The following is a 20,826-nucleotide window of genomic DNA, read 5'->3' as shown; positions in this document are numbered from 1 at the left end:
AAAATTATTCATGTATATTTCAATATTGCTCACACTTTATAATAGGCCTATAAACTTGTTGTAGTTTAATGTAATTCCCTTACTATCCTTTCTTCAGTCTGCAGCTGTTAGCTTAGCCTAGGCAGGCAGAGTCATTTCTTATTTATTGGGTTTACGTTGCAGCTGGTGTGTCTGTGCAGGTCTCCAGCTGAACTTGTTTCTGCCACACTTTTCACTGCTGCTGGATCAGACAGTGGAGTGAGAGAGTGTGTGTTACATGCTTGTGTATTCCCTGAAGAGCTGGCCTCCTCTGCTGCTGCTACCATTTCTCCTTATATGGATGTGGGCTTCTGGAAGGAGGGATGAGAATGAGACTGGAGAGGAGAACAGGAAGAAAGGAATACAGATGGGGGACAGGTGGGGACAAGGTCAAATGGAGACAGGAGTAAGAGAAGGACATTATGGTGAGCTTGATGTGAAGTTGCAGTTGTGTGCTTAAGTTTTATTTGTAGCAATTTACTTTTATTTTGTTGTTGATTTTACTCAAAAAGTTCAGTTGAAGAATGTTTCAGTTGAATCTTTTATGTTAGAGTTGGTCTCATGTCAACTGCACTGACCAGCTCATCTTCCAGTTAGAAGGCATGACTCATTGATAGTATAACCTTCCCTGCCTGGCCAGCCAAAACTACACGCTTTTCCTGTACTACACTATGATGCATAATCTGGGTCCTGGTCATATTTCCGCAAATTCACATTGGTGAGATTGAATGGTGGATTAGCCAATCTGAGAAATGCATGGTCTGTATCATAACAATAAAAAAACCCAAAATAATTAAGTTAACACAGAAGTGCAAAAATAACTTCTAGACTGTAAATCCTACAGATGATTTACCAGCCAAGACATTGTCTACTTTTAAGACTCTTTATCATTATTTATCATTTCAATGTTTTTTTAGACTGACAAACACTAGCTCTTTGTCATCCAGGACAGTGACAAGTGATGGGTTGTTGCCTGAAAGTGAAGTGGTTATTATTGTACAGACATTGTTCTTAAGTCTATGACTTCAAATATTTTTTGTCACAAGCTTGAAAATAGCAATTAACGAGACAAATAATCAGTTGTTCAGTTTAGAACAAAAAGTCAATGTACCTGTTGCCAATATCCTTTTAGACCAATATAACAATGAACAATGCAAAATGATGCTGCTTCTTTAATAGTTTATTATTATTAAGTAGTAGAGCTGTGATTGACTAAAGAAATTCATGGTTGACTAAAGACATCCTGCATTGATTAAAATATTGCTGTGGCATGGTGCTAACAAGTGCCAAAATCTACTATAGTTCTATATACAGAGAACTAATAGAATTAACAGAACCTTCCGAAGTGAAAACTGTCTAATTACTCCCAAAACCCCTGATAACTTACATGCGTTCTTTTTTCTGCTGTTTTGAGTGTCACTCCTTATAATCTTAATAAAATAATTAGTCAACTAAAAAAAGTTAAATTGACTAAGACACCATCAAACAATGAACCTCCTAAAGGACTACAGCTGTACTAAATACCAGACATGGTTTTGATACAAACAAATGTATGAACCAAGGCCTTGTCAAGACGGAAAATAAATATTGCAAAAGAAACTGTAGTGATATAGTAGGTTAAACAATACAACCTAAAAGTCTTTGCTGGTCATATAAACGTTTACAATAAATGCTTCCACATGTTTGGACAGTATCTGATTCCCAAATAGTAACACTTGCGGTATTTTTTTGGAAAGGATGTTGATACAGTCACTATTCACATCTGCAGGAAAGCATTATGACACATATTGTGGCCAGAAATCTTGAAAATGATATTCAGTTTGAAATAAAATGCTTTATAGTAAAATAAAAAGGCATATATATCAATGACCTTTTAACATAACTGTTTATATTGTCTGATTCAACCCTCAGACACCTCATGGCCTCACCTGACCCCACAAGTTCTTTCTTTTCACTCCTGTTGTGGCGTTTCTGTTTACATTGAGTAAATATAGCTACTCGGATCAATGCTGTCCCAGAAATAGACCCTAAGTATCAGCTGTTTACGCAATCTGCACCCAGTCTGGACTCCTGGAGTTTTCGTAAAAAGGTTTACATTCCTAAGATCCAGCAGGTTTAAATGCCTTACATTTTAGTACACTGATCATGTTTGGTTAGCACATAGCTGCAGTGGTAGGTGTTAGCCACAGGGAGTCTGGCTGGACATGACTGCATATATTACAGAATTATGTTGATTTATGGTTTTGTCAGTTAGAGAACTCAGTAAAAAAAAAAAAAAAAAAAAAAAGGTTACATTTGGCCACTTTTCCCCAATGCTTTTTAAATTGCCAATTTTTTTTTTTATTGTTATTTTTTTTTTCCGGTTTCAGATTATAGAAGTTTCTCCTATTTTTCCTTGAATATTTTTTATTTATTTATAGTTAGTCATTAGTTGATTATTTTTGCCTGTTTTTTGTATATATTTAATAAAGTATTCTTTTCAGCTTTAAAATTTGAGAAGAAACAGAAAGTAAAAAAAATAAGTTATAATAAGTATTTAACCCTTCTCTTTTTTTCCTGTGTCCTTGTTTTGATCCACATTTGAGTGATAACAATTTTTGGTTTTGTCATTTAGAAAGCTCAGTTTAAACAAAAAAATGAAAAAAAAAAGAAAAAGAAATGCTGTCCAGTGTTGATTTGTTTACCAGATAATATGTAAGGAATCCAAAACAGTTCACTTTCTGCTGCTTTTTAAATTGCTATTGGAGTTATTGTACATTTTGCAATACCAAAATGTTTCCAGAAATAGTGACTACATTGTCAATTAAGTTTGGTCCATTACTAGAAAAATGAAATAGTTCAGCACTTGCATGGTTTTCCAATGTATACCGCCTTTACAAACTCCAATGGGAACACATTATCATGGGCTACTGGGTTCGACTTTCATAAAACATGTAATTCATCAATAAACTATAAGATGCATCCTGAAAAGCATTATCCATTTCCATATCACCTTTTTGGAATAATGGTTTGTTGTGGTTTGTGACTAGAAGTTGATAGTTTTCCAATAAAAAGTGATATGTATGAGTTGATTTATTTACCTTACTAACAATATACAGTGTATATTCTATGTTCGTCAGCAACTTTTCCTTGACAAAGATGCTAAATCAAATCTAAAATATCCAAGCTAAATCAATACTGAAGTGTGAAGCCATGACGGTACAACATCTCTAGTGAAAACCTGTTTCCAAATCCTAGAACAAACCACTCCATTGCCTCCCCTTTCCCCCATTTCTGCCTTTTTCATTTTGCTTTACACTCTATACATCCACTGTCTCTTTCTCTCCCTCTCTCTCAGCTGCTCCTCCCAGCTGTTCTGTCCCACACATCCCATGCCTAAAAAAGAAAGCGAGGGGGCGGGGCTTGGATCGGGAGGTGGGACCCGAGAACACAGTGGGTAAGGGAGAGATAGCCCAGGAGGCACATGGTCATTCAGTGAGAAGCAGGCTCTACATTCGCACGGCTCCATAAGGATTACTGACCTGACTGGATATTGTCTTCACTGTGTCCCACTTGGATCTGTCTCACCGTGTGTCCTCTGTCTCTCCCCCCTGTCCCCCTGCTCCTCTCCCCCTCAGGATGTCGTGTGAGGAGGCTCAACTTCATAAAGAGCGGCTGCAGGCCCTAGCGGTAAGTCCAAATCTGTCTTCTATCATCATTTTTGCTGTTGTGATTAAAGCTGCACTATGTAACTTTGCGCCACTTGCTTGTCTACATGGAGTTTTCGCTGAAATGCTCTATGGTTATCGTAAAACTATCCAACTAACTATATGACTATCATTCTTTTCAAATGGATGTTTTTATTTCTAATAAAAATGTCATTATGAAACCAAAAAACATTGTTACAGTGAGCACGGTCGCATCTCCACAGATCTGACCTGTAGCTTACTCTGGCAGCACTTCCTGCTTTTAGATAAGTTTATTTCCATATGTTGTGCAACCTTACTGGAAAAGCGACAGCATCTCCATGGAGACGAGCACCTTCCACCAGAAAAGTTACCTATTACACCTTTAAGTTTATCTGTACAATGCTCTGATACATAATTCTTTATATTATGTTGTTCACTGGACAAAACGTCTCCAAACCTCGCACTTCGCTTCAGAGGTGTCAATTTATACCATTTTCACAGACATGAATATTCAGCCACAAGTAGAGGCTGTGTAGCGCTGTTGCATCACTAAGACACAAAGTTCAAGTCTGCCCAACTTTGACTGCGCGCTGTGACGTCAGCGGGGGGATCAAATTGCATCACTGGGAATTTTGGAATTTTTTACCTGATTTAGCAAAACGTGTTTATGAAGAAAAAATATATATACATGTACATATGAGGGGTACTTTTATTGAAACAAAATTTTAAAGAGGTGTGTTAGCATTCCAAATGAAGTTCTGAAGTTTATCACGTTTTGTGTAAATGTTTTTTTAAAGATACGCTTTTTTTCTGATATAGCCTGCCACCTGCTTGTCTCCCTGGAGTTGTTATTGAAGTACAGTCTGGTATTACACATGCTACACATACACCAGCTAAAATGTATTCAGTTAGAGGATGTCTGTGTAATCCCTCAGTCAGGAGTTTTTATTGCTGAAAAATGCATTGAAAAACATTTATTCTCATTGTTAGTGGGGTCACCTCCCCACAGATCTGACTTGTAACTTGGTTTGGTAGTATCATATGCTTGTCGCGATAGAGATAGATAGTTTTAACATGGAATATTCCAGCCAAAGAATAAATATTTCCATAGGCCTGTAGGTGAATGACCCTCCACAAGAAAGGTTACATACTGCAACTTTAAATGTTGTACTTGTGCACAGTTGTTTATGCAATGTTAAGATGAATTGCTTTCTGCAAACCCTAGAAGAGTTCTGGAAATTGATAGTACATATTTGATATTTCAACTACCTACCTTTTTGTAGTAGTGACTGCTACTGGTACTCTATTTACTATTTACTGTACTGATTTGGAGTACTTGTGTCACTTTGAAGTCAACAGCACTACTACTGCACTAATTCTTCAAAGTACAGTATAGTTTTAAATAACCCATTGCTGCTATTCACTGCTAATTTTAGACCTGGTAATGGCTTTCTGATGAGAACGTGGCACATCGCAAACACTTTGTAATTGAATTGGACTTGTCCTCCTCACGCTCCCTCCTGCTTAATGACATCACCACCTCCTACTCCTGCTGGCGTCACATGGAACAAAGTCACTTCTGTACAAGCGCTTGTAAAGTACCCTCACTACTAGACTGTTTTCTACCAGGGCTCCATATTCACTCAGCTTCAGTTTTTTTAACCCATAAACCAACATCGGAAAGTTAGCAGAAAAGGATCTATTTTTCCTTCTCTCGCAGCTGTCTTGAGGTTTTTAGGTGCACCTTTTTTTCCAATGTTGCCTGACGGTCGGTGGTCTGTGTTTTCGTTGAAGGAGGAATCTTATCCTTAACTACACCTCATTTAGTCTTAATAAAGCATGAACACTTCAAGGCTTAACAACAAATACTTTATTAATAGTTGAATGATTCCGATTTAGTAACTGGTTAATTAAGGTGTTGAGGTTAAAATGTAGGTTTATGGTAGGGTATATATACAGCGTTTTGGTCAAAATGTGTCCATAAATATCATTTACTGTCCAATGATCAGAAAGTGTGTGGTTAGCAGGCTAGTTGTTAGCTTTACCCTGACAGCAAAACTCTGCTCTAGTCTCTGAAAGTTGTGAAAATTGCCTATAAATTGATCGCGGTGTATAAATAGGATGTTAGGAATGCATACAGTTCTAGTTGCAACTAGTTCTGTCTTTCACATGATGAAGTAGGTAAAAATAAGGTACGGTGCCTTCAAGTAGTTACTGTGCCTGAATCATTCTTAATAAACAATTTGTTCATCATGAATTAAGTCTTTCTTCATGCTTTATCAAGGCTGATTAGGTGTAGCTATAAAGTGTTAGCGAAGTTTGGCGAGTTTTGCTCACAGCACAACTTCAGTGCAACAGTGAGACCAGAGTTTGCTGCCTAGGACTAAATTTGGCGCCAGTGAGGAACCACAGCATACCACACACACACACACACACACACCCACACACACACCCGCACACCCACACACATACACACACCCACACACAAACGATCTTTGCATTTGAACACACAAGTGGAGGAACAGCAGTGACAGATGGAGAAACTATTTTGGCCACATTGAAAAATGGCAGCGATACCAGGCACTTAAGGGCAACTACAGAGTGGAAAGTTCTCATGGTGGGACTGAATGGGCATCCGGTACCGCATGATGAAATTTCAATCACTTTTTTATATTTATGTTTTTATTTTTGTTGTAATTTTATACTCTAGATGTAGCTTGCCTATAAAAAGGTTTTATTGTATTACAAGTGCTCTTTCTTGAATTCATACTATTTTGAATCCTGACTTATATTATACTTATGTAAATCAGCATTATTGTTTTTATTCCTGCAATTTCATATTCCATTTATTTTATGAACATTTTCTCAGTAGTGCAACCTTATACAAATTACTTGTGTGTTTCAAGACTGAAGCCAGTCTAAAACAAGTCTGAATTACTGGATCAGTGCAACTAATTCAAGTCTAAACCAGGAGTAATCCAGGGTAATCAAATACTATCCCAGGTCTTGAACAACAAAACACCACCAAAAAGTTATTTACCATATGTGGCATAGTAACTTGTTCACACTAGGTTTGGGTACCATTTAAAGCAGGGGTCTTGAATTACATTTTCCACAGGGGTAGATTTTTTGGAGGGGTTTGGTCCAGGGGCCAAATGACAAAACTGCAGCTCGGTTATATCTTTTATCTAGTAGTCCTCTGTTAAGCCCAAACTGACCAATCACAGTGACAACCTGAAACCAGGCTTTAACTCAAGTGCATTTAATAGCAGATCTAGAACTAGACCAAGGTTAAACCAAGACCAGGATGTCTAAAATAGGATTAAAGCAGGTCTGAAATAGGACTAAAGCAGGTATAAAATAGGACTACAGCAGAACTAGGACTATCGGGTCTAAACCAAGACTATCCCTTGTCTAGAAGAGTGTGCTCTAAATTATGATTTCATCAGGTCTTAACCACATCCTAAGCAATCCTAAATAAGGTCTGAACAAACACTGATGCAGTACTAAACCAAGACTGCCCAGGTAAATGTAAATGGCATTACAACATCTGGTCCTATTGTTGTTGTTGTGGGCTAGCACAATAACAAGGCTAACTTTGCTATTTAGTGCACTAAGAACAAACACAGCATTATTACTACCTGTACAGCTGTCTGTCCCCACCTCACAGTCCAAGGTTAAGTTCATTCAAACAGTGAAGCCTGGGAAACGCACTGTCCAAACTTAAGTCCTCCTGCACATAGTGCTCCTCGTTAACGAGCAGGCTTCAAAGCTCACAGTGGACACATCCCTCGTGCATGTTACATTCACACCAAATCATCAATTAAGCTTTTATTTTCCCTGTCTGCTTTATACAGGCTTGCTTTGACAATGTTTTTTCTGGCCTATTGCGAACAGCCGCAGAGATGCTGCAAATTAGCGCAAAGCCCCACAGACGCATAGCGTTGCAAAAAAATCATGGGTAAATGGCTGCTTGTCGGGCCGGATTTGGTCCAGGGGCTACCTACTGACGATCCATGATTTGAAGGTATACCAGTAGAATACAGAAAAAAAGTGTACCAAAAATATTTTCCTTTAGAAAAGATAAGAAGTTTTGATGTTGTGTGGGTACTGAGAGACCACCATAAGTACAAGGCACTCAGTTACAACAAAGGACAGTTTTACAGTGTATAACTAATTGTTTTTTCATTATACAGTATATGATTAATACATGAAAAGGTAACATCTTACTACAAAACAATCACACTGATGTTTCCCTACACTATCAAAGCACAGTAAAAGCCATATGAAATTATGTCATAGTCAATGAAATGTATTGTCAAATACAAATAAATAGTCCGACCCACTTTACGCATCTGTCCAGACAAACCGCCCGGCCTCTCTCACTACTTAAACAGATTAGGTGCACTATTACCCCACACTATTCTGACATGTATCTCAGTCAGCTGAGTGCAGAGGAGACACACATCGACAGGCCCTCCAGTGGATCCAGTGTAAACAGTACAGCAGCACAAAGATTCCAAAAATGTCTCACAGGCCAGATAAAATGCTTTCTCAGTATGTTGTTTTTGGGTTGTTATATCGCTGCAAGTAAATGGAAGGAAGACAGCTATTTGGGATAAGTGTGTGGGTTAAGTTAAATGTAAAGGATGTGGTTAGGCACTGTATTAATTAATAGGTTTTGGTTAGGCTTTGAGGTTGAGGTCTATGCATCCATCAAGTTAAAAGAGCATTTGACATGGCAATCACTAGTTTGTAGGTATTATGTATATTTCAAGATATTTTATGATAACCGACTTGGGAACTATGTATAGAGTGCAATTTTAGCAATGGGATTCTGCACATCCTGTCTGAATACTAAATTGTTTTGGGCATATCTATTTATTTAATTTGACTAGGCAGCTCTTCTTCAGATTCCTATTTACAGTGTTGAAGGAATTTGGCCTATAGTGTACAGAATAGCACATTTAATAGTCTAATTAAAGTAGCAATATGTAAAAGATGGACATTCTGTTGAAGTGAAATAATGTTGAAATGTTATTTTGTCTGTTATATGATAAACTACAGCCTCCCTAAGGTGCTAACACCAGATGAATAAAACTGAAGGTAAACTGGGTAACATATTTTGTAACAACTACTATTATGTGCGATACCTGGTAGGCAGTGTTATAGTGGCTTATTTGTACGTCTTGTTACAATAGGGCTGCACTATTTGAATCAGTGATCAGCTGTCTGCTTTTCCAACTGCCCAAAGTACTATTAGGGTTAAGTATATTAAAAAAAGCTACATCATACATTTGATCAAGCCTAATCAGGCAGTGCTTCTACTGTCATTACTGAGTCTGGTTCTATCAATACTCCCAATCAATGTCCACATCCTCTGCCAAATTGGACACTTCCTCAAAAGTCGGTGCCAAGTCTCCAGATCTGAGCCACCTCTTCATCCAGCAGCTGGGATCAATATGTCACATCTTTTTTTTTTTCCTGTGCCAGGGATTATACTGCCCAGAAGTGCAGTGTGGAATACAGGCAGTTTTAAGTCCATTTCATGAGCACCCTCATTCATTATTAATGGTATCTAGTGATGTGATTCAGAATGGCTATTTGTGGCAACCTTAAAAACCTTAAAATTGCCATCTTGTGAATGTGGATAAACTTGTGTGTCAGTTAGTGTTTAATGTGGGCAATTATGATGTCTTTGGATTGGAACGATGACAAAATGGAAAAAGCTCAAAGCAAGGGGTTCCTTTCATCTCAAGATAGAATGTACATTTTACAACTCCAGTTTTCTTCCTTGTTTAAATACATGTACGCTAAAATTGAAAAAGTCACCCCAAATAAATAGTTGTTGCTTTCTTGTTGTTTATCTTTGTTTTTCAGATCTGGAACCAGGATTTTAGGATTACTTATAATGACCAAATGTAAGAATAGACTAGTAAGTAGTAGTAAGTACCATCCTTTTGGGTATGACTTGTCCACTTTAAGTCCATAAAGTGTGTCTTCATACCACATCAAAACTAGGGCTAACCCGGAACTACACCTGGGCTAGATCAGGACTAAACCAGGACCAGAACAGGACCAAGCCGAATCTACATCATGACTAAAGGACCAAATCATGTTAAGTGTGTTTGCACCCGTAGTTGCTGAACCGGGGTCAATGGCATTTTAAGATGACTCAAAGCAAACAATTTAACCTCCACAGCCACGTTACTATGATCATGAATCACCCACCAAAAAAGGAAGACACTTTTTCCAGTTCCTAACTCCAAGAGATTACCCAACTGTCCCGCAGTTCTGTCATTACAGTTCGCTTCAGGCAATCCCTTTCTCTAATTGGCCGCATTAGCTGTGATGTCATGTTAAGCCCTGACCTGTAATTGCTGAGTTATTAACATGTAATTACACAGATACAGGGTTACCCCAGTCCCTCTCGATGTGGGACTGAAACATCACTGAAACATCCTGTCTTCGTAATTAGCTGTTAGTCGTGCGGCCTCCAACCACAAGCAGAGAGAGGAAATGCACAAGAGCGTGTGTGTTTCAATGTACCACCACTGATAGCCTTGAAGCGTCCCTGACATGTTTACGCAGATGATGTCAGTTTGCCACACACACAGGCAAACAGGGGTCCACAAGGCCAGAGCATGGGACAACATGGCAATATGTAGGGCTGAACGATTTGGGAAAATATCGAATTTTGGTTTTTTTTCTGACAAGCATTGCGATTGTGATTAGATTTACGATGTGTTTTAATAATAGGATTCTTTTCAAAGTTCACATTTAATACATGTCCAGAAGAATTGACTGAAAAAGTTTGAAATATGAACTGATGAATTAGGGCTATTAGGGCTATATTTGACTAAAGAAATTCTTGGTCAGCCAATCGATTATTCAACTAAAAAAGGGTTGTGGCAAAAGCTGTCAAAACTATAACGTCTCTCTATGTATCTGACCCAGACTGAACTCACAAGACAAAAACAACTATGTATCCAGAAAAAGTACAAGAAACAATGTATTTATACAAAGTGAATTATGAGTTTAATCTGTGTTTTTACTTATAAATACCAAACAAATACCAAATCTTCAGCTAACTTCTCCTTTCTGCTGTTGTCACAAGACGGGATATTTTTTTTGTTTACACAGGAAATTATGATACTTCAAAAACTGCACTCTTTGCGCCTTGCTAATTGCGTCCATTCAAAATTAAATTTGACTGTGGTTAATCTTGCAACCCTAGCACTATGTAACTTTTCTGGTGGGCAGTCTGGCATGTCACCATGGGGACAAAGAAATAAATGACATAGTGGCAGTTTGTTGTCTTTTCATGTTGAACAATTTTCCTTCAATTTTCCTAGACTGTGTGTTTGCCATGTTCTGATAAAATTGCCCAAACTATCTTTACATCTGTTCTTGTTGATGCAAACTGCTTCCTTTTTCAGTTCACCTGCAGATGCAGGCCTTATGTGCTCTACTACTATGGTTAATTTGAATCCATTCATCTTGCTGAAAAAGATTGATCGTTTATCTACAATAGTTGCAACCTGACCTTGTGTTCTTGGGTACAACACTTTCCTCTACTTGCAGTGTACAGTATACTTACAATATATAGTTTGGAAATTCGGTTGGCTTTTGGGTCGCTGTGTCAGCTTTTTCAGTCATTTTCTTTTCTGGGGAATAATGTAAAATATTTTAAGCGTTTGTCAAGATCTATTTAATTTATTTTTGTAGAGCTCAAAATCATAACATTATTCGCCTCACAGGGCTTCACAAAACTGTTGATTTAACCAACTGAAAGTTAGAAAACAGTGAAACCAGAGTTACTCAGTTACATTTACTTGAGTAACTATTTAAAGAAATTGTACTTTTCAGAGTACTTTTCTTGCAGCATACTTTTACTCCTACTTGAGTAACAGTTTTTTAAGTAACAGTACTTGAGTAGTAGTTTTCTCACGTACTTTTTTACTCTTACTTGAGTAATTTCTTACCACTACTTTGTATTTTTACTTGAATAATATTATTTTGATGGAGCATTACTCTTACTTGAGTACAACTTTTGGCTACTCTACCCACCTCTTAGTGAAACATCATTGATCAAAATTCGATTCATGTCAGTGTCATCATCTATTTTATCTGTACTTATCCTTCCCATTCCTTTCCACTCAAATATTTGACTTTCTTGGCTTAGTCCAGCCAATACATTCCCCCATCCCACAGGGGGACATAAAGCTATTGGCTGCTGAGGCTGAAGGCAGATGGACTTCCTTTGGTTGGGTTCACCGTGGTAATCTGTAAACTCCGGTGCATTCGGGGGGCTTTGGTGTTGATCTGGATCCACTTAGGGAGGACTAACAGGGGGAAGTGTCTCGGGAGGTGAGGGGGGGCTGGAGCTATAGACCTTGGCATGCTGATTTGCGAGTGAGGGCCAGGCTAATGGTCCGGGTTAGCAGTAAATAGCGTATGGGGGCTGGGACGGCTGCATCCAGTTGCAGCAGTTTTTTACATTCTGCCACTCCGACTTATTGGCGAGCTTCAAGGAGCACAAGTATTGCTAAGTGCTCTTCTCTTCAATCAATGGGGGTTACTTCATTCTTGAGAGTTTCCACTTGAACTAGCACATTGCGTTAGTAATATGTATTATGCCCCTCTTAAATTAAGCTTAGCATTATCATTAAAACAAATACAGAATATTTTAAAATTAACAACAAACAACAACTAATACATGACAAATCATTCTTTATTATTAAGCAGCATTATTATGAGTAGAATCCAAGATGATTTTCAGCGATATAATGTATTTGAAATGTATATCCACAAAGCATCACATGCTCTTCCAACAGAGGCGCTATGCAAAACTGTTATCACTAGATGCCAATAAATACACAAATATTTGAAGGTAGTGTTTGGAGCAGGCACTTCTATGATAAATCTCCATTTATTATTGGCCTGTATACAGACTGGTTCTTTTATATAGAAGATCACAGTCGCCATCTCCCCATTGCACCTCAGACAGAGCAGTCTAGTCACGTTTGTTTTTTTCACATGAGAAAGTTCATATGTCATTCAAAACAAACAAACAACTTGTAATCACTTTAATAAACAGATTTTAATTTGCTTGCGTCACATCGATAGGGATGCCTATCGATGTTGTGTATGAATTATCTTATAAAATCCCTCTATTTACTTCCATAAGTTATTATAGCTCTTGTGTGTTGATTTAACCTTGTTTTCCGGACTTGGAGTGAGATGGCTAAAAAGTTTGCGAACTTGGCTGTAAATGTCCTGACACAGGAGGGGGTGCAGGGGTGTGTCCTGTCCAGAGCAGGGGGTAGGGACATGCCAAAGCTATACATGGACTTCAAAATTAGCAGCAGCTGTCAGACAGGACTGTGGCATGTGGAGTGGACCTGAGCTCAAAGACGAAACTCATGAACCTAACTTAGCCTTGTAGAAAGGTGTTTAGTGGCTCTCATTTAAATGTTCCAAGAATGTTGTGTTAAAATAAGTTTTAATAATATTTGTTTTATTTTATCTGTTTAATTAATGGTTTTTCTCTGAATGAAAAAAATAACAACTAATAATACATAACTAAATAAAAAAAATAGGCATGTAACTTTAGGTCTTTAATCATGTGTGTGTTATCCAGTGCTGTATGTAATGCATACTTTTAAGCATTTTTGTATTCAAAAAATCTTGAATGTCTTTTTGACAAGTCATGACACGTACATCACTGAATGACCAGACCTACTGCACTGTTGTTTGCTGAACATTTTTTTCTTCTTTTTTTTTTTAGCCAACTGTGACAAATATTTAATGATTCACAGTACGTGGTATGCATGTGTGTGCCTATGAGTGTTTGTGGGGGTGTGTGTGTGTGTGTGTGTGTCTGTCTGTGTGTGCGTGTGTGCATGCTTTAGTTAACCTCTGTGTTTACCACCTGTTCTGGTACAGAATGACAGGCATTCAGGTATGTGCTACTTGTGTTCACAATGAGACACAGGTTCAGTAACATCAATCTGGAGTTGATGCAATTAACATTCCCAAGAAAAAATAGGAATATTACAGTACAGTGGCATCTGGTCCTGAAGACAATTTCTTTAGTTTAAAGTAGCATCATATTTACAGTATTCTCTAAATATCTGCCTACGAGTTAGGCATATATATATATATATATATATATATATATATATATATATGTGTGTGTGTGTGTAAAAAAATAAAAATAGCAGCTGAAATCTGACTACACGTTTTGGTACTTTAAAGAGTGCCAAAATGTCACTTTATGCCATTGTTATTTGGACGATTACACTTAAAATAGGTGTTATTATAGTTGCTACATTTGATATTGCAATTTTACATATGTCTAAAACAACAGTTACAATATTATATATTTTTTAAATTTATCTCCCAGCAAGACACATGGTCTACCTAAGGTCTGCCAATTTCGTTTCAGGCCAATAGCAACCAGAAAAATCCTACAGCAATTTAAGAGGCTCCTAAATACCTCAGTTTGCAATGCAGCACTGACAGCAAACATGGTCTATACTAATGACTATAGAAGAGGGGCTTAGTTTATGATCTGAATGTGTTTACAGTTGATATTAACAGCATTACAGCAGCAGGTTTGTTTTCACTACATGCTGTCAGAGCCCGTGTGATCCATACTTCTCATAAAGCCGTGGCTGCCACATGTCGCTGTGGCGATGACAGAAGTGCCCTTTCTGAGCCCAGACACTCAGGCCAAGTGGGGCCAAAGACTGAGAGCGGAGGATAGGGGAGTCTTCATTCAGGCAGAATGTCAACATATTTGAGGAGGAGGTTGGCCTTCTGTACAGAGTAGGGTTGAACAATTTGGGGAAAATATCTAATTGTGATTTTTCTGACAAGCATTGCAATTGTGATTAGATTTGTGATTTATGGTTTAGAGGATTCTGTTGAAAGTTTAACACATTTACACATCCAGAAGAACTGACAAATACACTGAAATAGGCCTATGAACTGACAAACTAATAGAAGAATCAGATTTCAGAACATGCTTGTATAAATCTACAGGGTGAACAGATTTATTTAACACAGAATATTTTATAGTATGTGAAGGAAGTTTTGGTACTTCAAAAACTGCCGCCTTTGGTAAAATAAAGCATCTTAATAGCTGGGTTGGGGTGGGCCATATAGACAAAAATAACTACGCTATACTTTAGTTTTTGACTATTTTTAGTAGTTTTCTTATTATAGATGATATACAACATTTCACTTTTGCAAATCTTCCTCTACAATTTTGGTATTTTGTAGAGTAGATGACATATTACTCATGTAACAGACTTTCAATCTTCAACTGTAACTTTTTGATTTATCCCAGTTTACTGATTACCAAGCTGACTGACCATTTCCAGTGTGTTTTTACAGTGAATAATTGGTTTATTTTTGTACTAGCAATACCACCACATATATCTTTGGTGCTTCATAACTGAAATATTTGAAGGACATGAATATGCACGAGTTACTGATATTGGCTTACGGTTATGGTGATATGATATGATGCAATTTACTATGAATATTAACTTGTCTCAAGCCCAGATAGAGATATGCGGAGGACAGACTTGGATAGACGTGACTAATGTACCAAACGATTTCGCCTGTAGTGAAACCTCTGTTGTGTAATTCATTTGTATTTCATAATGGAGTTCATTTATCCAAAAGAAAATTACCTGTTAGGTTATTATTGACAATCTCTGCTGTCGTTTATCAGTGTCTTTTTGTTTTACAGTCTAAAGATTCTGCCTTGGTTACAGACGCATTGAAATGTCAGCTAGGCTCCATATAATCAGCTCAAATGCACTCTACTTTACATAGTGGACCATAAAACAATCCCCATATAGGCTTTCATCCACTTGTTTTACCGTCTTCCCTCAGTATGGGTATTGAGGGATTAAGTATAACAAATTGAAAAGAAGGGACTACTGTCAAACAACATTCAATTCATTTTTTTTCTTACAGATATACATCTTCTTGACTTATTTGGTTGGCTTGTTGCAATTTAAAAGTAGACATATTTATATATACTTGTGAAATGTCATCTTTTCAGACTTCCTAGACTGGTTTCAAAAGGTATAATATTGAGTTCAAGTCCATTTAACTCCATTTAATTCCATTGTTACAGTTTTGTACATGTTGAACTTTATTATGCAATATATTGTGTAATTGTATGCATACATCCAACTTAGTGGCTGTACCTTTTCTTTCCATGTAACATGAGTAAAATGTCTTTTGCCCCAGTACAGAAACAGAAGTACACATGAATTGTATTGAAGTCTAAAGAGAAGTAGAAACGAGACCGCTGTGTGCCATTTGCATGTAATTATATGGTGTTTTATGTGCCAAGAATCAGGAAGTAAAGCTGGTGCACAGTTAGCATGCTAGTTGTTGTTAACAGTGCATTACCGTGATGGCAAAACTCTACACTGGCCTCTGAAATTTGTGAAAAGTGCTCATAAACTCATCTCGGTGAAAAATCAGTTAGCTAGTTATGCGTTAGGAAAGTTTGGACCACTGCAAACGGTAAAAAATAAATTACATATGTTTTTCAAATCTTAAGACAGTAAAAATCAGGTACAGCGCACAAGTCCATTTTTCAAACAGCTCCAGTCCCATTTACTTGCCGCCTGTATTTACTTGCTATTCTTTCCAAGCTGCAGTAACAGTCTCTGACATCTGGTGCCCATGTAGCTGTGTGCACTTCACTGTCCCTGGGAAAGGAGGCCATGGGTGCTGGGGTCAGTGTGTGCTCAGTGTGTGCTCAGTGCGTGCAGCCTGGAGAATACAGAGCTGAGGTCACATTTGGATCAGATGTTTTTACAGCCTGCTAACAGCGCGCTAACGTGCCCTTCCAATACTGAGCCTGATAAAGTCACTCAGTGCTGTCTTATCTAGTTGTTTACTGAATGCATTCGCGATAAAAAAGAAAACTGTAAGAAAGACGTTTCAACAATTTTACTCCATGGTTTAAAATGCAGACTCAGACACCGTGTATAGGGACAAAACCTTTATTACTGACGAGAATAAATGATTTCAACATTTGTGTTTTTTGCACTCCTCTTTCAAGAAATTATTTTCCGTTTCTCACTTTTGTACTCTTTCCTTTTGAAAATACCAAATTTTGTGACTTATTATTATTAAGGCCCCATATCGCGCATTTTTTCTGATCTTTGTTATAATGTTGATTCCTCCTGACGTATCTGAAGGGATGAGCTAAATATACTGAAACTAACTAACCTAAACACCTATTTGTATACAGTTACTGTTTGTTAGCTAGGTCTATTGACTGCAGTGTCCACCAGCAGTCTCGCAGAACTGAAGAAGCCGCTTGGATGAGCCGCAAAACATCTTCACTCTAAGACTTTTGGTCTAGTTTACAGAATTCAGTTTTTCTTTTCTTATGGATCATACTGAATTACACAGACATAGGACCTTTAACATATTTCCGTCTGTATGGATACAAGCAGGTTAAGTTACAGGGCAAATCTGTGGAGAGGTGACCCTGTTGAAAAATGTTGCAAAAAAGAAAACTTTACAGAAAACTTTACTAGAAAAGTTGCAAATTGCACTTTTAATTTCACATGAATGAATCAAATGTTATCTTCAGACAAGTTCCTCATACTGGAATAGATCTTTCCCAAATCCGTTTTTAATACTTAACTGATCTCTTGACCTAGTATTCTACTTTAGCAACCATACTTTTACTTTTGTATAAATGTGGCTACTTTACCTACTTCTTGATGCTAAATTACTATTACCATTACTATGACTACTAACATAGCAACTTTTAAACACATTTTTCCCAGTCAATTTTACTGCAGTGTCTTTCAACATTACATCTTTGTCTGTTTGTATTTACTGGGCCGTTTCGTGGTTGTTCCCTTCTCAGTGGTTAAATTTAGCCAACAGGAAACGTCCCACATATCCTGGTGAGAGAAAGCAGTCCAATATCTCATGGCCTTAACCTTAGCTCTGAGCTCTACTGTTGTGTTTGTATTCCCAGGCATTATGTCAAAGATAACTGCTTGGTTCTCCACTCACTAATGCTTTTCATTTCACGTCTTGCCATCCTCCAAAGTACTATTTCCCATCATCAGTCACCCCCTTGTAATATTATTAGGGGCTGTCTCGTCACCTCCGTTTCACCCCGAGTTTAGACTTGAAGGTTCAGGGCCCATATGGTGTTCTAGAGATACCCTGTGTACCCATGGCCCCCTCACTGGACTGATAAACCCTGACCTATGGCACTTGTAATAATCTACTTCCCTCCTTGGCTCACTCACTGAAATGCATATCTTTCTCTGCTATGTTGTCTATAGCTAGCAAGTAATACACTGATAAGAAGAAACAATATATAAATAGTTTATGGTTGGATTGGCATAATAGTCCTAAGCATTTTCACTACTCAATCAATTAAAAATAATAATACTAATAAAAAATTAAATAAACTAAACTTTGTTACATTTTTAACATAGCCATTTTGGTACTGTCATCTTTACTTGTGCCTTTAAAGGTCCAATTTTGAACCATGCATCACTGCAGTTGTGCACCATGATAAAGAAACAACAGTCCCAAGTGGTGTCATAAATAAAATATATAATGCAGTCCCCTTTTTAACAATTAACTAACAAATGCAAATAGTGTTGTTTTCTGAAAAAGCGGGATGTAGCCATAGATTTTCCTCCTTATTTCAATTTGGTATCTTTGTATAGTGCATGAAATATTGCATTTACAAGTTAGTTTTATAATATAAGACATTATTATGGAATCCAAAACGACTTAACTGCATTAATGCCTTGAATTTTTAATCAAAATATGCTGATGATGAAGAAAACAAAGTATTACCAAATTAAATTGTATCTGTGTGTCTTGTGTTTTACAGGAAAAACGAAAAAGACAAACAGAAATTGAAGACAAAAGACACCAGCTCGATGACCTGGTATTGCAGCTACAACATGTCAAGGTTGGTGTGTGCTCCTGTTTGGGTTTCATTTTGTATCTCTCTTACAAATATGTGAAAAAGGTGAACTCAGAGCTTTGGAAATCCTTTTGGGACTATTCATTCTGTTGGCTAAACGTGACACAGATTCAGAACACTTATTTACACATGGCTTCTATTTCTGTAGTGCTATTTCTAGTACTGCTTTAGGAGCCACTGAGACATTTCACTGTGTTAGATAACTGTTTACTCTGTCAGACCATTTATTTCTGAAGCTTCAGTTTGTGCCTTTTTTAAGAAGCAAATCCACACAGATACACTAATAATATTTATCAAAGCACCCCAAATGCCATTTATATAGAGTAAACCTGAAATTGGATGTATGCTAGTTTTCCGGTATGTTTATGCTTATACTGTCTGGTCCTGTCACGATAGCAAAGTATCATATATTATTGAAGAAAGTGACAAAACTCTGTAATCTTTTTTGCAGCATTTTTCAACATGGTCACTTCTCCACAGATCTGACCTATACCTTGACCTGCTGCGTCACCTGCTCATCCATATAGATAGAAATAATTTAAATGTTCTATATTACACAAAATTGACTCTTTAAGCTTTAAGCCATGTTATAATGTTGTTAGTTGGTGAACATGAGCTGTAATTATAAATATAAAGGGTATAACTATTCTTATAATTTACTTGTAATACTTGATATTCATTTTAGTTGTTGCTGTTGTCTGAGTGGTTATAATTTGCTTGCTGAAATGAATGAATTTGCTCTCAAGAGTCTTATATAGACCTGTCTAGATAACATATTTTGAAGTTTGATATATTGCTGAAGTAAATATAGATGATAAACAATAATATTGAAAATAATTTATGCCACTGAAATGATAACCAAAGAGCAGATTTAAACCACAAAATAGTCTAAATCTACAATTTAAAAAATCATGAGCTGTAATGATTAATAGAATGAAACATTGATTCATAGAGCTTATTAATTCAACCTTTACGGCTTAAATCTTATCATATAGCCAAAAATAACAAAAAATGTCACAGTAGTGCAAAGAAAATGTACAAACAATAAATATTGTGTCAGTATAGTAATTATCAGCCAAGATTGTCCTCAGGTTATTTGAGAATTTGAGAAACTAAAATATAAAGTTGACAGTGACACATCAGAACAAATTTATCTTTGGTTTATTTTGCAGAGATAAGATACTTGTTAATTTTGTGTTGTTTAGCTAAGAACAGTAAGGCCTTCTTAAGCAATGACAAGATAAATCAGAGGTCATTTTAGGTTGAAGGTGAGACAGGCGGTACAGACGAGAGCTACAACATGTTTGTCTAACGCTGATAATAAATGCATTCATGAGAAAACCATTCTGAAAGTCGAACACCCATTTGTTATACCTCGCCCAATATCTGACCACACTTTACCTTGACCCAGAGCCTAAGAACCACATAGAAAGACTTATGCCAACATTACCCTAAATGACCTCGTGTTGGATCATGTTGACTGCTTAAGTGTATTGTCACCACATCACTATACAGACGTATCATTCAATATTAGCAAACTTTATTGATCCGCAAGGAAAATTACTACATTCAAATCAGAGAGAGTCATTTTAGGTTTAAACCAACTGGATTTCAGTGTCGAAACATGAGGCTCATTCTGCTTTGACTGGATAATCGTCCTCAAAATTAAGACACCAAATCATAAGATAAAAAAACTTGGCCGTCATGTTCAGTGTTTTTTTTTTTTTTTGCAATCAAGAGTAAGTCAGCATTATAATTGTTATCAAGAGAAGCTGTAACTTTAAAAACTGACTTAAAAAAATAACATTTATTTTTGGCTCCGAAAAGTATCCTATGTACCCTAATTTGCTCTAGTGAATAATTATTTTCTTAACTGGCAATTCTGTAACAAATCTTTGATAATTATGACAGATTATGAACACTTTAACTTGAGATATCATTGGGGTAACAGCAGTATTATAAAATGGTCTTCAATATTATCATTTATTGCAAAATGTTTTACAGCATTATATTGAACTTTGAAAGGTATTGTAGCGCTGACAGGTAAAAGGTAAAATGTACAAAACTGCGTGACCCGCACTTGATCGAGTACAGTTTGTTTTGGCTAGAATACAGAGAGAGATCTGACAC

The 20,826-nt window shown here is 36.9% G+C and overlaps 1 protein-coding gene across 6 annotated transcripts in view; it reads left to right on the top strand.

The window, feature by feature from the left end:
• Positions 1-3,473: 3,473 nt before the first annotated feature.
• LOC117379311 (A-kinase anchor protein 2) overlaps positions 3,474-20,826 on the top strand; it is an 80,480-nt gene continuing 63,127 nt past the window's right edge. For 5 of the 6 annotated variants that reach the window (XM_055225622.1, XM_033976007.2, XM_055225621.1 and 2 more), the window contains exons 1-2: positions 3,485-3,687; positions 18,601-18,681. In XM_055225622.1, coding sequence (XP_055081597.1) covers positions 3,637-3,687; positions 18,601-18,681 — 132 coding nt within the window. In that variant the 5' untranslated portion in view covers positions 3,485-3,636. Of the gene's footprint in view, positions 3,688-18,600; positions 18,682-20,826 lie in introns of all 6 variants that reach the window. The other variant, XM_033976004.2, reaches the window with a different exon arrangement.

This window comes from Periophthalmus magnuspinnatus, chromosome 12, assembly GCF_009829125.3.
Source record: "Periophthalmus magnuspinnatus isolate fPerMag1 chromosome 12, fPerMag1.2.pri, whole genome shotgun sequence".
Lineage (NCBI taxonomy): Eukaryota > Metazoa > Chordata > Actinopteri > Gobiiformes > Gobiidae > Periophthalmus > Periophthalmus magnuspinnatus.
The sequence above is the reverse complement of the archived record's forward strand: the minus strand, read 5'-3'. Positions and strand labels throughout refer to the sequence as shown.